This window comes from Onthophagus taurus, chromosome 2 (genome assembly GCF_036711975.1).
Source record: "Onthophagus taurus isolate NC chromosome 2, IU_Otau_3.0, whole genome shotgun sequence".
Classification (NCBI taxonomy): domain Eukaryota; kingdom Metazoa; phylum Arthropoda; class Insecta; order Coleoptera; family Scarabaeidae; genus Onthophagus; species Onthophagus taurus.
Window position 1 is genome coordinate 21,677,689 of NC_091967.1, and position 16,977 is coordinate 21,694,665.

The window sequence follows — 16,977 nt, forward strand, 5'->3', positions numbered from 1 at the left end:
AAGAACATTTAATTTATAATTTATTCTTATACTTAAATTGTGTGGTTAAGTATATATTTTATTATTCTTTATCTATTAAAAACCAGTATGTACCTCCTTTTGTCGCGCGATCAAAAAGAATACAAGGTGTTTATTCCTTGTATTCTTTTCAATTAAAGATTTACTGTTCGTATCTTTTCGGTTAACTTGCTCAGTATTTATATCAACAAAGACTAGATAAAAAATTTAAAATCTCCACAGAATTGTGTTTTAAAAAAAATTATCACAATATGGTAAATAGCCTGCATCAATCAGCTAATGAAGCATTAAACATAAGGAACAAAAATAAGAGCAATAAAAAAATATGGTAGATCGATTTAATAGAAGATTTGGTAGAAAAAAAAACAGTTATACACAAAGGAGCTAAACGCAAAATAAACTGCAAATTTAAATACATAAGAATCTAAATCTTGAAGACGCATAAAGTCGAATGTGGTTGTGAGCCGCTACAGACGTACTATGAAAGGTAGATTTAAGTGTGTCACTTTTTTGAGTGTATGGACTGTTTATCCATACCGGCGCGCAATATTCTGCAAAAGAATAATCCAACGACAGGGACAGAATGACAGAACATCGCAGCGTGGTTGATGCGGCATCCCATGTAGAGTCCCTACAGAGTTTTTGTATGATGTTATTGCGAAGTCTGATTTTTGCAGATGTGTTTTCTAGATGTTTTTTAATCGAGAGTGTTCTGTTCAAGGTGACGCCTAAGTACTTAGGGAAATCTTGGTACTACAGCGTTATGATATTAAAACTGACCTGGAGTTCCCTGTATATCATTTAATTATTCAGATGGAAGGCACATCTTTGTCTTTTTTAGGTTAGCTCTCGGGTCATTAGAGATGATATCTTTAGTGGTCTCAATCTTTTTATGTTGGACGGCTACTGTTATATAGCGATATATAGATCTAATATGTGTAAGTTAAAAAGTGTGAGCGTTTCCCAGCGTTTCTTAGAAATATCTGTCGGTCACTATGTTGCTGATAAGGTTTATAATAGTCTGGCATTGCACGATTCGTGTGGGTTTATGTATTATGTAGCACCCTCTCTTATCAAGTCCACAAAAGCCACGGATGTTTTGAGGCATCTTTGAAAACCTGGTAACATTGGTTAGTTATGATTGCGTCTCAAGATTAATTTTTTAAATAATTGACACTATCTTAGAAACACAAACTCCACTTAGAATGTTAATTACTATTGTATGTTTTTATAAATTTTGTTGTGAACATCTATCATGTGCACATTCATCAGCTACTGATTTTCAATATTAATGATTGTTTATGAACTAATTGTCCGACCTTTGAGAATCTCGTGAATGGGCTAGGTACAACATTTTTGCATCAAAATTTTCACTTCAGAATCAAACTAAGAATATCGCCACGTAATAAGGTAAAAGTGAGGTTCCACAGAAATTTGAACTCGGATCGCTGGATTCAAAGTCCAGAGTGCTAACAATTACACCATGGAACATGTGTTCTTTCATTCCGAAACAATTCCGGAAGCCATGAAATCTGTAACTATTACAGAAGGCATGAAGAAGATAAAAAACTTCGGTTCCGCCGAGATTTGAACTCGGATCGCTGAGTTCAAAGTCCAGAGTGTTAACCATTACACCATGAAACCTGCGCTATTTTATTTGGACACAATACCGGATTCCATGAATCTCCATAATCATTAAAACAAGTAGGGATGAGATAAAACTTAGGTTCCACCGAGATTTGAACTCGAATGACTGGATTCAAAGTCCAGAGTGCTAGCCATTACACCATGGAACATGTGTTCTTTCATTAGGAAATAATTCCGGAAGCCATGAAATTTGCAACTATTAAAGAAGGCATGAAAAAGATAATAAAACTTAGATTCCACCGAGATTTGAACTCGGATCGCTGGATTCAAAGTCCACACTACTAACAATTACACCATGGCACCTGAGCTATTTTATTTGGACACAATTCCGGATTCCATGAATCACCATAATCATTAAAAAAAGTAGGAATGAGATAAAACTTAGGTTCCACCGTGATTTGAACTCGGATCGCTGGATTCAAAGTCCAGAGTGCTAGCCATTACACATGTGTTCTTTCATTTGGAAACAATTCCGGAAGCCTAAAGGATATAAAATTACGTGTAGTCAGAAGAGAAACAAAGTTATTGAAGTAAAACTTTATTTAAAACTTTATTATTAAAAACAACATTATTGTTTATTGTTTTTAGGGATTAGAGAAGCATTTAGTGCACATTCTAATACTATGTTTATTACAGATATTATTTTTACAAGTAATACATATCATTGTGCTTTTACGATCAATACTTGTGGGACATACTCAGCATCTTTTTCTCTTAATTGTTGCACTTGTGTGGGCGGCTGGCGGACCACATATATCAATAAATCTGCTCATACACTCCCGGACAGTACGCCGTAGGTTAGGGTTCTTCTCTGCATATGTGGTATCACTAGTTCCTTTGCTAAATCTTTCAAAAACATTCTGCGTTTGTGAGTCACTCCTATGTTGTAGTTTGGATGTTCCTTCGTAAAGACTATATATGCATTGAGTGCTGCAACATTAATGATGTCGAAAAAAAATGTCATGGGCATATACATGTTTACTTGACATATATTGAACGAATGTGCATCTACCTCTAAACCCAACGAGTTGTTCATCAATAGTTACATTAGTATCAGGTATGACGCAGGTTTTGCATTGCTGAATGAATAAATCCCAAATGTAGGACACCATTGCTAACTTATCGGTTTCCAAACGCGCATTCCGGGTTCTCTTGTCGTCAATCTGACGAATCTTCGTATTTCTTCTTGGCTCGGTATACAGGATTGGCAACTTCATCACAATAATTCTCTCGCAGGAACATCCCAGCTTCTGTCAACTCCCGCATGAATAAGTAAACCACAGAATGTAAGAAATTCATCAACAGTTACATCTTTCCACGGTTTTCCTTTTGCTCCATAAACACGTTTGCCCTCTAAATTAGTACAGTTCACAATTTCTTGTACAATAATAATATAATGGAGTTACAAATAACTGAAACGCTTCTTTTGGTGTTGCAGCCATATGTTTCCTTGCTAGTCCTGGCGCACGCCAAATAATGTTGTGTGGTTGAATTTTATTTTTTGCTGGAGGTTCCAAACTCCATACCAGACCACTTGGAGCAATGTAACCGCTCGTTGAAGGCTTACCAATATCATCAACATCATCCTCTGAATTATCGTCACCATGATCAGAACTGGATCCAGAATACTCGTTAGGAACCAATTCAAAATTTCTATCTTCTGTGTCATCATTTTCTGCTTCTGACACATCACTTTCTTCAGAAGGCAGATCATCACATTCAGCTGCCCACTGCACCAATATTTCTTCATAACTGGGGTCACCAAATCTCACGCTTTTCACATTCCTTTTTGGCGCCTTTATCATATGTATCTCACAAGTTCACTCAATCCAACATTATACATCCAACAGTAATGCACCTTTTAACTTGCACAGACACGCACAATACCGCGCAGCAGTGTTTGACAAATTATAATAACCCTCAACCTGTAATGAACAAGTTGAAACTTGTTCTATAGTAACTAGTAGCACATGGACTTCGGAGGCCCGGTTTATGTAAATACGAGGTGCTAATGGAAACGATTTTTTTTTCGATTACTAATTACACTTGAATGTTTTTGAATCAAGTGTGTATTGAATAAAGACGTGTTTAGAGCATATCTAAATGCTCAAGCCGATAGAAATTATTTTAAGAAAATTATGAGTAACTAAAATCTCGCCGGGCCTGAGAGGCCCCGTTTATGCATCCTAAAGTTAAAGAACGCATGAAGAAGATAAAAAACTTAGGTTCCACCGAGATTTGAACTCGGATCGCTGGATTCAAAGTCCAGAGTGCTAACCATTACACCATGGAACCTGTGTTCTTTCATTTGGAATTCTTTCTTTTTCGTCAATTTATACACATCCTGTATTAATAATAATAAACAATATTTATTGTTATATTTAATTATATAACAGCGTAATTATGGAAACAGGTAGCAAAAATCAAAGAGATTCTCCTAGACAGCGAAGTTTAAAGGAGATGTTATTAAATTGGCAGAAAAAGAACGTAGTAACGTTCGGCTGTAACACAAACACAAGACAGATATTGTAGATTGTGAGGCATCGTGCAAAAATTTGCCAGGACAAAAAGGGACAATTTCAAGAAATTGATGAGGCAGTTTTCCGATTCTTTCAAGAAACACGAAAGAAGGGACTGTCTGTAAGATACGATTTACTTCGTGAGGAAGGAATAATAATAGTAAATTCCTAATTGGAGCAATCTCATAAAGACCTTAGATATGCATTCAAGAATTATAAATTATAAAAGTACCTGATGTGTGAATACATTTAATGGCCCCTCTTCACTATGGCTCATGATGGTTCATTAGAATGGTCACTATGGATCTTCCGATCAGAAACCAGAAGTAATAACGTTTTACAACGTCACCAAAGGTGGCGTAGATGTAGCTTTCTGCTACATATTTAAGAAGAACAAAGAGGTGGTCACTGACCTTATTTTTTGCCTTATTAAATATTGTAGGCATAAACGCATTTGTAATTTATAACTACATGAAAAATGACAAGGCAAAATGTTGCGAAGAACATTTCTCAAAGAAGTCGCTCTTAATTTAGCCGAAGAACTATTAACTTTTAGAAGAACCATTGCAACTATTCCTAGACCTCTAAAGAAAAGATTAATTGATGTGACTCCTGCAAAAACTCACTAACTTTACTTCTGCTCAAGGGATGGAAAAGGTATTCGATCAATACCTTAGGAATGTAGTGTTTGTTGCCAATCCACTTCAACCAGGCCAACATGCTTAACAGAAAGCAAAATCAACAATTACTTTCCTCCATGCTTTAAGGAGTGAAGAGGGAACCAAAGAGTGCATTCATAGAGACTATGTGTATTCATAGACATAAAGGGTGCTTTTGATAACACCTCCTATGAATCCATAGAGAAAGCTCTAAACGTAGAAGGCAAAGAGTGCATTCATAGAGACTATGTGTATTCATAGACATAAAGGGTGCTTTTGATAACACCTCCTATGAATCCATAGAGAAAGCTCTAAACGTAGAAGGCATACATCCGTCGATGAGCAATGGGTGTATAGCCATGCTAAAAAGTCGGCAGATTACAACCAGTTTGGGAGGCGAGTCATTAATTATTAAGGCACGTAACGTTCGGCTGTAACACAAACACAAGACAGATATTGTAGATTGTGAGGCATAGTGCAAAAATTTGCCAGGACAAAAAGGGACAATTTCAAGAAATTGACGAGGCAGTTTTCCGATTCTTTCAAGAAAAACGAAAGAAGGGACTGTCTGTAAGATACGATTTAGGGGAAGGTGGGGCTACTTCGTACACGTTTTACTTATTGGGACATAAAAATGAAATGAGTTATTTTTTTAAATTGACACAGATATGAATGGATAGGTAGTGTATTTGGCTTAAAAATTCGATAGTTACGTTTTAAGTATGATGTAGCACTTCAGACTTATAAGCGATTTACCAAAACATGGAAATTGTGCGAATGTACCCCACGCGTGGGGTACATTCGTACATATGGTGGGGCACATTCATTCGCAGTGGGAAACATTGGTACACAGTAAAAAATAAACACAAAAATCACCGAAAATAATAATTTATTTACTAAAAATGCACTCTTAGTAAACAGTCATAGTCATATTTGACATATTATATTTATTTGTTAATATACTTATCTCTCAATTCAGACTTTATGAGATGAATTAATAACGACATTACAGTAATCAGCCTCAAAATCAAATAGAAAACTTAAAATCTAAAAACAAAGCTTAGGCACACATTCGCATTCTAAATAATAAGAACACTTTTATTACAATAATTTATATCATATGATATAATCTAGTTAAACTTTTTATGAAAACAAAAACCTAACGACCCTCCGTCTAACGAAAAAAAAAAGCCATCTCCTTATTATGTAAGCAACAAATTATTAAAAAAGAAGAAATCAAACTTAAACATTACGCAACTATTGGATATTGTATGGCGAAAAATCTTTTCCAAAGTTAAAAATACGGGCCGTCCTCGCTGTGGCAGCAGTTTTGGATTTTGGCAGTATAAGAATGATATCTGAAATAAGAACAGATCCTTCATCTTTCGTATTTGGATACACAAAATTCCAAGAACCGGCCTTTCCCTGCTTTTTTCTTAAAAATGAGATTTTATATTCTGATGGACTATATTTTTCAACGATTTCTCCAACGTAATGTAAAACTGACTTCTTTTTATCAAATTTCACTACAACAAAACTCCCTTTCTTAATGTTGTGAATCAAAACAGGTGTTTCTGTTTCTAATTCTTCACAGATGTCTTCAACCGGAGAAGCAGAACTTTCTCTCAAGCTCATATCAGTGTTAGTCTCACTCTCAGACTCTAAATCCTTCTTTTGTTTTTTTGACTTATCAACTTCGGTCGATACTAATTTCAGCGCACGTTTCACCTCCTTCACTCTATTTTTTCGTTCTTTCTCAATTTTCTTCGTTTCTTTTGCTCGTGCAATGTCTTCAAGTCTATTTTTTTCAGGTGTGTCGGTATATATTCTTGATTTGCCAATTTTTCTTTTCTTAGCTGTTGCAGACGTAGTTTTATGTATTTTAGGATAGGGTCGGATCATCTCTGGAGTTACTATTCCTAAAGATGTCGATGGTGAAGCCATTGCGTAACTGGACGATGAACAAACTACAGGCAACACAGGAGATGCAGGTGGTGAAGTTTGCGGAGCCTCTTGAGGCGCAGCTTCATCATTGGTTGCTTCGGCATTAGTCACAGATGGTTCTGGCGCAGAGTCGTTGTGGTACACTTGCACTGGAGCAAAATCTTCGTCGCTGAAAACAAGTTTGTTGAATGGCCATATACCGGTCTTCTCGAAAGCAGCAGTAATATTCTTACCATTGAAAGACTGAAAATAGGCTAATTTAGCCAGTTTTGGAATGCTGTAGATGTTAAGAGATTTCCCTGGATGAGACACATGCCAGTCGTTGAATGCAGTTTTCAGCTTTGATTTGAATGGGCCAAAGACTCCAACATCCAACGGTTGGAGACGGTGCGTGGTATGTGGAGGGAATGACAGATAAATAATTCCATTCTCACGTGCATAATTTATTGCATCAATGGTCACGTGGCTTTCGTGATTGTCACACAGAAGTAAAATTGGGTTTTCTTTTGAGCACACCGTATGTCTCTGCATATGTTTCAGGACATCTAAAAAAATGACTGAGTTAATCCAACCGCTCTTCGTAGCCACTCCCAAACTTCCTTCTGGTGCACCATCAATGAAATGGTCCTTGTAATGCACCCTTGGAAACACAAATAAAGGTGGGATAGTATTTCCGTTTGCGCAAATAAAGCCCCCAAAGGTAACTAGCTCCCCTCTTTCAGCGGACACGAGTTGACCCACTTGTTTTTGAGTTTTTTCAGCTAAAACTCTGGGCGTATTTAATACTGTGGAAATACCAGACTCGTCAAAATTGTAAATACGATCTCCAGTAAATTTGTGCTTCTGTAAGACTTGTTCCAGGTTCTCAAAAAATTCGCCAACAGCTGACTTATTAAATCCAAATGACCTAGCTGCACTAGTATTCTCGGGTTTTCGTAAACTTAAATTGGCGTTTCGTTTACGATAGCAGGCCAACCAATCTTTACCGGCCATTTTGTTTTCATCCCAGCTGGGCGGGTATCGAAAGTTATTCAATTTTGCAAATTGGTAGGAAAGTTTCCTAATTTGTTCCAGTGTTAAACCGTAGTGCCTCTTGGAACTGATTATGATATACTCATTTAGCATATCTTCTTCTTCTTTGGTAAAAACTTGATTGGCAGTATACTTTGAGTTAAACAATCGATTAGATGTAGTAGGTTCTCCAGATTTGGCTTTACGAATTTTATTAATACGAGTTTCAAGGGTTGATGGCTTTATACCATATTTATTTGCAGACTTTCTAGTAGATAGGTTTTTATTTAGGACCTCCTTAATTGCTGATGTCATAGCCTCTTCATCCACTATACCGCTTCTGGTATTCTTCCGTTTGTAGTTGCGCACCATCTGAAAAGAATTATGATAAGCTTGCTAATTAGATTAAGATTTCGTAAGGGGTACATTCGTACAGTACGAATGTGCCCCACGTATTAGTGAACGAACGTACCCCAACCAACATAAAAGTAACATTTTATAACCTAGAAAAAAAACCATTGAGAAGATGGTAAAACTAATGAAAAACACATAAAACCAATACATTTTCAGTGATTATGACAAATAACCAAAACATCTGTGACGTTATCACGAGAGTTAAATGAGTTTAAGTTAACAAGAAAAAAATACTTACGGTGACGAAAAACACGTTGCGGCTTGCCCCGATGCCGGCGACGCTCGCACTGCCTCTTCACTCCGCGAGCCGAGTGTCCGTAAGTGTGCGCATTACGCACTCAAAGCTGAATTCTCTAGCACTATCTATAGGCTATATATAGCTAGTGTCCGAAAGTGCCCCGCGAACGAAATAGCCCCCCCTTCCCCTACTTCGTGAGGAAGCAATAATAATAGTAAATTCCTAATTGGAGCAATCTCATAAAGACCTTAGATATGCATTCAAGAATTATAAATTATAAAAGTACCTGATGTGTGAATACATTTAATGGCCCCTCTTCACTATGGCTCATGATGGCTAGCATGCTTGCTTCCACACAGTGGTAGAGTTTAGATGGACCACTGTAAGCAACAGGTGGTATTGACGACCGAAATGGTTAAGCAAGGATGGTCCACTGTGTAGACATGCCACTGCGCAGTTAGCTGCGCATGATGGCGCCCTTTGATGTGTGGTGTCCCAAAGCCATCCTTTGCCATTACCATTATCCACCACTTCAGCCCATCATCCCTTTACACAATGGCGATGTCTCGCATTGGCCCATAGTGAAGAGGGGCCATAAAGTACAATTACTTTGATTAAGTATGCACATCTGAAGTTGCTAAAACAACACATATAGAAAGGATCTGAAAAATTTGACACATTTGTAATACAAATTCAATTTACATTTATCCACAAACAATAAAAATACAATAATAACATTAAAAAAACACAAAATTTCCACACATTTTTTCCTTATTTTTTATTTATCGTTATTGGTATGCCATACATCGCAGCTTCTTCCAAGATTTTCTTATTACTACGAAGATCACCATCCAACTTCATTCTACGATCTTTAATACTTTCCTCTTGAGATTCCGGTGTAGGATCTCCTATACCATCGGTTATTTGATAATAAACAGATGTTAAATCTGAATCGACAATGGCAAGATGAACACTACAAATACATAAAGTTTTAAAAAGTATCAACCTCAGTATCAGTATCAACCTTTTATGTTCTTGGTCTAAAATAAGATATTTTTTCATTTCTTCGATTGATATACCATCAAATGAGGAAATTGGAATAAATGTTAATGTTTTGGATGATTTAGTTTTCTTTGCTGTTATGTACATGGAAGAAAGAATTTCGTTGAAATGGTACTCGACATCCCAATATTTTTTAACTAAAAATTAAAAATTATTAATTTTTTAAGGTTAGAATTTTATAAAATCCTTTTTAACACCTTCACATAATTCTAAGAAAACATGAGAAGTAATTGCCGCTTCTTTTCGAGTTTTACAACCCATCTTCATAATTTCTTCCACCTATAAAAAGTAATTAGTTAATAATTTTTAATCGAAAAAATAAAATTAACCTCACAAAACACTCCATATTTTTGTTGTCATTTTGATCGCCATCTCTTGATAAATAAGACAAATAATTAGTAAATAAAAAGTTTTCTGTAAATTTTATTCAACTTCATCAATTTGTGGACCTCCACCGGTACTGTTAAATTGTCTATTAGGGGGTCTATAAGTACCACCAGATGAATATAATCTCATTACAATCGGTTTGCAAACTATTTCAACTTCTTTTTTCTTTGCTAAAAATTGTTCCTCGTCACTATCTTTATGAGTATTCATCCACGATAAGGCATCATCACAAGTTTTATCCAACTTATTTTTATCTTCCTTGGGAAGTTTTGATGATATATCAGGATCGTCACTCATCGCTTTAACTTGATAAACATAAGTTTCTAATTCATTCTTTGCAGCTACGGAAGCTCTAATTTTTTCATCATCTTCCTTAAATTGTTCTGCATCAGAAATCATCTTGTCTATTTGTTGTTTAGACAATCTCCCTCTGTCGTTTGTAATCACGATTTGATTTTGCCTCCCTGTTGCTGTTTCTTTTGCGAAAACGTTTAATATTCCGTTTGCGTCAATATCAAAAGTTACTTCAATCTAAAATTTTAATTTTTATTGATCAATAATGAGGATTTTATTTAATTACTTGAGGCACACCACGAGGTGCGGGAGGTATTCCAGCTAAATCAAATTTTCCAAGAAGATTATTATCCCTGGTCATTGCTCGTTCTCCCTCAAAAACTTGAATTAATACACTTGGTTGGTTATCAGCGTAAGTTGAAAATATCTAAGTTGAAAAAATTATATTTTTTTTTGATATGAAATGATATTAAGATTTACTTGAGCATGTTTTGTGGGAATGGTTGAATTTCTTCTGATCAAAACAGACATTACGCCACCTGCTGTTTCTATTCCCAAAGATAAAGGAGTAACATCTAATAATAAAAGATCTTTAACGTTGCTGGATTGATCGCCGGCTAAAATGGCAGCTTGAACAGCAGCTCCATAAGCAACGGCTTCATCTGGATTTATGGACTTATTCAATTCTCTTCCACCGAATATATCTTGGAGAAGTAATTGGATTTTAGGAATCCTCGTTGATCCACCAACAAGTACAATATCATTAATCTAAAATTACAAAAATTAATTCCTTGCATTATAATACAGCAAAATCTCGATATAACGGACCTCCATACTATTAACATTATCTATACGATGCATACTAAATGTAGAGCTAATACAAGACCTAGAACCGTACGTTTCTTAAGACGGCTAAACCCGAATGTTTCTAATTCTAGTTCTAATATTAGTTTTGATGCCAACCTGGGGTAGCTTCTGCGAAGGTATAGATAATACGCCTACAGTTGCTCGCCTGCATAAAGTCCTGGCAAAAGATCACAACATTCACCTAGGCCACCTATGCAAACAAGACGGAAAATACACCGAGGATGCGTTGGAATCGTTGGAGCTCCTATTGAGCACAAATTTCCCTGGCTCAAAAGTTTGTTCTAATGCAGATGCCGACCAATAAAACCTTCAAGTGGAAAAAAAAGTTGCCAACTCCAAGAAGAACAAGAGCAACGAATATTATATCCCATCTTCCTAGCCCTAAATTCAGTCCAAAACAAGCAACAACTGCGATCTCCTCATTTGAATGCTTTATGACACATGCAATTCTTTTATTAATTACAGAAAAAAAAAGAATACATAGATCTAATAAAAGAAAATTTCACTAGAAAGCGAGATGCGCAGAATACCACTACAGCTGAAGTAAAAGTATTTATTGGTATTTTAATAATAAGAGGAATGTTGAGAACTTCCCATCTTACTTTTTAGACATGTGGAATACCGGTAGCACTGGTATTGAATTTGGTCGCTTATGCAAAGTTATATTAGAGATGCATTAGATTTGACTCTCTGTCAAGCAGACCAGATCGTCTAAACACCGACAAGATGGCACATATTCGATATGCTTATTCCGTTTCGAAGGCTGATAATCTAGCTGATTTTAGAACATTCTATATGTATTCTATATGTTAGAACCTAAGACGTTAGTAGTGAAGAGACTTGTTATACCCATCAAAGGTTCAAATAGGAATATTACTGCAAATAACTGGCATACCAGTATTCCACTGGCTCTAGAATTGCTCCATAATTATTCCCTTACCTTTGTTGGTACTTAAAAAAAATAAGAGGGAATTCCTCATGAATTTCTACCAAGCAGGCATCGCCAAGCAAAAAGCAGTCTATTTGGTTATAAATATAAAATGCTGCTGGTATCGTATGTACCAAAGAAATATAAATCGGTTGTACTTGTTTCGACTTTTCATGATCAACCTACGATCGATCAGTCATCTGCCGATCAGAAACCAGAAGTGATAACGTTTTACAACGTCACCAAAGGTGGCGTAGATGTTGTAGACCAGCTTTCTGCTACATATTCAAGAAGAACAAAGAGGTGGTCACTGACCTTATTTTTTGCCTTATTAAATATTGTAGGCATAAACGCATTTGTAATTTATAACTACATGAAAAATGACAAGGCAAAATGTTGCGAAGAACATTTCTCAAAGAAGTCGCTCTTAATTTAGCCGAAGAACTATTGAATTTTAGAAGAACCATGGCAACTATTCCTAGACCTCTAAAGAAAAGATTAATTGATGTGACTCCTGCAAAAACTCACTAACTTTACTTCTGCTCAAAGGGATGGAAAAGGTATTCTATCAATACCTTAGGAATGTAGTGCTTGTTGCCAATCCACTTCAACCAGGCCAACATGCTTAACACAAAGCAAAATCAACAATTACTTTCCTCTATGCTTTAAGGAGCATTTTAGAGGAAAAAATTGTAACCAAAGAGTGCATTCATAGAGACTATGTGTATTCATAGACATAAAGGGTGCTGATAACACCTATGAATCCATAGAGAAAGCTCTAAACGTAGAAGGCATACATCCGTCGATGAGCAATGGGTTGGGTTGGGTTGGGTGTATAGCCATGCTAAAAAGTCGGCAGATCACAACCAGTTTGGGAGGCGAGTCATTAATTATTAAGGCACTTCCCAAGGGAGAGTGCTTTCACCCCGCCTATGATGCCTAGTAGTTGACGACTTGTTGAACATCATAACAAAGAATGGATTCATGATTCAGGGATGTGCAGATGACATGGTAATCACAATCTGACGTAAATATGCTACAATCATAACCCAATGAATGCAGAAAGCTTTACTACATACTACCCCTGGTGCAGAAATAATGAGATCAGCATTAATCCGAACAAACTAGATATAGTTCCGAAGGAAGCTACAACTCAGAGCATCCTCCATTGAAGGCACAGCTACTAACCTCAAAACAGAGCAGTAATACTGGACAGTAAATTAAACTGGAATTCGCCAAGGTGGGGAAAGAGCCATGGCTTGTAATGGTTTTTCTTTTGAAGTATGTTAGCGTCATGTATATCATTTATTAATCCTACCGATTCCTGTAAAGACAGTTATCCGCTCTTGAGTGATGTTCATGCCCTTCCTCTTTTGCAATCAAGTCGTACACTCGTGCTTTACTGATTTTTTAAGGTTGTACGCTCCCGCGTGGGTTGGGATTGTTTAAATAAGTTTCATTCTGGTTTTTGGACAGAATTCTTCTTCGCGACTTAGTCGGATGTAAACCCCCCAGTCTCCAGTGTACAACACAGAAACATAGACACTTGTGTTCACTTGTACACACAAAAAGAGGCAGTTTCGAATGTCTTGTCATTAAAAACTTGCTCTTCACTCAAGTTAATGCAGGATAACCTCAGAGGATATTTCGAAATCCGCAGCAACCCATGTCTAAACCACTTGATTGAAATTAAAACAGATTATACACCGACAGAATATAATTTCGACCAGCCATATGATGATTGGACCAAGGGCGAGCCTCAACTCAAAAGAGGAAAACTAGCCTAGTTCACCAATGCTTCAAAGACAGTTGGATCCTTCCTTCCATATAGCCGCATTAAGTTGCCCCTAAGCCCGGATACAACCATTTTTCAACCTGAAGTTTTTGCATAAAGTTTGCAATGTTTTGAGCCTTGAAAGGGGACAAAAAGGGGCATCAATAAACATTTTTACGCCCTAAAGTCCCCTTAAAAGTCTACACGTGTGAATCCGCACTGGTCAAGGAATATACCGACAACCGGTGAGTGGGTTTCAGGTCACAAAGATATTGAGGGCAATGAAGAGGTCGACAAGCTGGCCAAAGAGGCTGCAAGAATGTCCTTTATTGGACCCCAACCCGACTGAGAACTACAAAATAGCCACTTAAACAGGTAAATTTGCTGGAAAGAACTTCCTTTCTCCGTATTAATCTGTTACATCGAGATTTTACTGTTCCTAAATACACTTACGTCTCGTTTTGTTAATTTAGCATCTCTAATAGCTTTCTCAACAGGTTCTAAAGTTCTTCTAAAAATGTCAGAATTTAATTCTTCAAACTTAGCCCTACTGATGGAGGCATAAAAATCAACACCATCAGCTAAAGAATCTATTTCAATGTTAGCCTGGGTAGCCACTGAAAGAGTTCTTTTTGCTCGTTCGCAAGCAGTTTGCAGTCGCCTTAATGCCCTTTTATTTTTAATAACATCGATGTGATTTTTTCTGTTGAATTCATCGGCGAAATATTGCACGAGTCTATTATCGATGTCTTCCCCCCCTAAATGGGTATCTCCCGAGGTGGATTTAACTTCAAAGATTCCTCCAGCTATTAGTAAAATGGAAACGTCAAAAGTTCCTCCGCCCATATCAAAAATAAGAACAAATCTTTCTGAATCATCACCCTAAAAAAATAGGTATTAAAATGAAATTGTAAAAATTGTAAAAAATACTTTTTTGTCTAATCCATAAGCAATTGCTGCTGCTGTTGGTTCATTAATTATTCTTTGTACTTCTAACCCAGCAATCGTTCCAGCGTCTTTAGTTGCTTGCCTTTGAGCGTCATTAAAATAAGCTGGAACGGTGATAACTGCTTGACTAACGACTTGCCCTAAATAAGCTTCAGCGATTTCTTTCATTTTTCCAAGAACCATCGATGAAATTTCTTCTGGAAAAAAAGATTTTTGTTCACCTTTATATTTTACGACAACTTTCGGTCGCCCCTTTTCATTAATAATTTGAAATGGCCAAAGTTTCATGTCTTCTTGGACAACAGAATCGGTAAATTTTCTACCAATTAACCTTTTAGCATCTAGCAGAAGAAAAGAATTAGTTGATTGATAAAACATAATTTAGACTAAATCTTACCATAAATGGTGTTAGATGGATTGAAAGCTACTTGATTTTTGGCAGCATCACCAATTAATCTTTCCACCTCGTTAAACGCCACATAACTTGGTGTTGTTCGGTTTCCTTGATCGTTGGCAATAATTTCAACGACACCATTTCTAAAGACACCCACACATGAATATGTTGTGCCCAAATCAATACCAATAGGAAGAGATCTACTAGAAGCCATCGTTAATTTTTCTTTAATTTTATATACTTTTTTGTAAAAACAGTGACATAGAATTTATGTTGGACACATGACCGAAATACGAATGATGTCATTAAAAAAATTTGACGTAGGAGTGACACTCTCATGGGTTTCTTATATAATCAAGGATAAATCGAAATGAGATGAAATAAAAGAAGTTGAGACGAATCAAAAACTGATAATGGCGATAATTAAAGAATCTTTTCGAAAAAAAGGATAAAGAGGGTGGTCACGGAAGAGTTCACTTGATTTAGAATTCCTATAGCGTGGACGCAATGCCTATAAGCGTTTAATATCGCCCGTTGAGCCCTTGTACCCTTCGTGATGTTTGACGAAGGGCTGACACGTATTAAGACCGCTGGTGGGTGAATTTCAAAGCAACTGAACCAAAACGGATTTCCATTGGAATTTGTATGCGATGGAACAAAAAAAGCCGGTGTTGGGTCCCGTTTATTTTATCTTTTTTATAAGCTAGATGAAAAATTTTGTAAACTGGAAACCATAATGTATAAAACACATATAAGAGGGTTGTATTTGTAAGAAAATCCTTTTTTTTTGATCTTTTAGTTTTTTTGTATATCAAAATTTGATACTCAGTAAGATGTTGGAATCTTAATCCAGACAATTATAAATCTGTTAGTCAACCGCATTATATGGATCTCTGAATTAGACCCTTCCTTGACGAGAATATCTCAAGGGGTTAATACCTAAAATGGATTAACAAGACTGCTCTAGGAGTGACGCAGAAAGCGTCGGTTATGCATAAACATGTTTGCATTGGATCTCAGCCCACTCTAGTTGTGTCCCTCGTTGTTCTATTGTTGTCCACCGTAGATCGGTGAACGATAATGAATCGGCATTGTATAGTTCAAGAGTCATAGAGTCAACGGAGCCTTTGGAGATTTACAGCCCGGAAAGCAAACTGTATCGTGTGTGCTCACATCTTTTAGAACGAGTAAATATTTTGTCCTATCTTTACAGAATTGTGAATTATTATATATTATTTATCACAAGGATTTCTTATTGAATACTCCCAAATTATGTGTGTAGCCCAAAAATATTAACCGAAAACACTAAAGAATAACTCCGCACCACCCTTTGATATGTGCAGACTGAGAAGTCCACATGGATTTTCATAAAGTTTCTTAATAAGTCCACTAAGGCCTACTTTTACCATCTTTGATAAACTGATTGGTTATATACCATATATTGGATGACGTTTATGTCCACGAAGGTACGAAAGGCTGTAATGCGTAGTGAGGGCAAAGTCTAGGAACAGATAACTTCACCTGCTAAAATTTCCTGCTGAGATACAATTGATTCTAAATATTTATGTACTTGTAGGTTCAATTCAGTTGAATGTAGGGAGATTTTCCTCTGTTTGAGAATCAAACTCTGCACATAATTCAATAGCAGGGTGGTTAATACCACTGCAATAGTTAGTAATAGTTAGTAGGCTGCTGTAGAAGTATTTATGCCGTAGGAGTTGTCAGATCAGTTTGGAAACGCCTCCTCGGGTGGCCGAATAGGGAAATACCTCTGAAATATGAGTGGTGCTGGAGAAATCAAATACCCAGGACAGGCCAAAACTGACAAGGGGCATATGATCAACGGCATATGGATGCAGAAGATAAGGAAAAA

General features: G+C 36.5%; 3 protein-coding genes and 1 non-coding gene across 5 annotated transcripts; all 4 read right to left on the bottom strand.

Annotated features, from left to right (window-relative positions):
- Positions 1-3,888: 3,888 nt before the first annotated feature.
- TRNAQ-UUG (transfer RNA glutamine (anticodon UUG)) lies at positions 3,889-3,960 on the bottom strand. The gene has a single exon. It is a non-coding gene; the product is annotated as a tRNA-Gln (tRNA).
- Positions 3,961-5,884: 1,924 nt separating this feature from the next.
- Positions 5,885-8,541, bottom strand: LOC139429059 (uncharacterized). The gene is made up of 2 exons (XM_071194502.1): positions 8,451-8,541; positions 5,885-8,170 (listed from the first exon to the last, which is right to left on the bottom strand). Exon 2 carries the CDS (start codon positions 8,168-8,170, stop codon positions 6,101-6,103), a length of 2,070 nt encoding a protein of 689 aa, XP_071050603.1. The 5' UTR covers positions 8,451-8,541; the 3' UTR covers positions 5,885-6,100.
- A 588-nt stretch (positions 8,542-9,129) lies between these two features.
- On the bottom strand, positions 9,130-10,205 carry LOC111426240 (uncharacterized). Of its 2 annotated transcripts, none has more exons than XM_023060682.2 (4): positions 9,847-10,205; positions 9,710-9,791; positions 9,475-9,649; positions 9,130-9,423 (listed from the first exon to the last, which is right to left on the bottom strand). In XM_023060682.2, the coding sequence occupies exons 1-4, from the start codon at positions 9,856-9,858 to the stop codon at positions 9,222-9,224; spliced, it is 471 nt and encodes a 156-aa protein (XP_022916450.1). In that variant the 5' UTR covers positions 9,859-10,205; the 3' UTR covers positions 9,130-9,221. The 2 variants fall into 2 exon arrangements, with proteins under 2 accessions (XP_022916450.1, XP_071050602.1); XM_071194501.1 differs by having other exon boundaries at positions 9,842-9,898.
- LOC111426379 (heat shock 70 kDa protein 1-like) lies at positions 9,936-15,390 on the bottom strand. The gene is made up of 6 exons (XM_023060875.2): positions 15,108-15,390; positions 14,693-15,051; positions 14,216-14,644; positions 10,674-10,961; positions 10,480-10,620; positions 9,936-10,430 (listed from the first exon to the last, which is right to left on the bottom strand). Exons 1-6 carry the CDS (start codon positions 15,316-15,318, stop codon positions 9,936-9,938), a joined length of 1,923 nt encoding a protein of 640 aa, XP_022916643.1. The 5' UTR covers positions 15,319-15,390.
- Between the last annotated feature and the right edge of the window lie 1,587 nt (positions 15,391-16,977).

What these genes read in the sequence shown, in the direction of transcription:
- LOC111426240 (XM_023060682.2), bottom strand. An exon ending in TTTCTTAGAATTATGTGAAG is followed by an intron (nt 9,650 to 9,709) that starts GTGTTAAAAAGG and finishes TTTAATTTTTAG; the next exon opens with TTAAAAAATATTGGGATGTC. An exon ending in TTAGACCAAGAACATAAAAG is followed by an intron (nt 9,424 to 9,474) that starts GTTGATACTGAT and finishes ATGTATTTGTAG; the next exon opens with TGTTCATCTTGCCATTGTCG.
- LOC111426379 (XM_023060875.2), bottom strand. Translation starts at nt 15,318, where the DNA reads ATGGCTTCTAGTAGATCTCTTCCTATTGGTATTGATTTGGGCACAACA. An exon ending in TCCATCTAACACCATTTATG is followed by an intron (nt 15,052 to 15,107) that starts GTAAGATTTAGT and finishes TTCTTCTGCTAG; the next exon opens with ATGCTAAAAGGTTAATTGGT. An exon ending in CTAAATTAACAAAACGAGAC is followed by an intron (nt 10,962 to 14,215) that starts GTAAGTGTATTT and finishes TTGTAATTTTAG; the next exon opens with ATTAATGATATTGTACTTGT.
- LOC139429059 (XM_071194502.1), bottom strand. Translation starts at nt 8,170, where the DNA reads ATGGTGCGCAACTACAAACGGAAGAATACCAGAAGCGGTATAGTGGAT.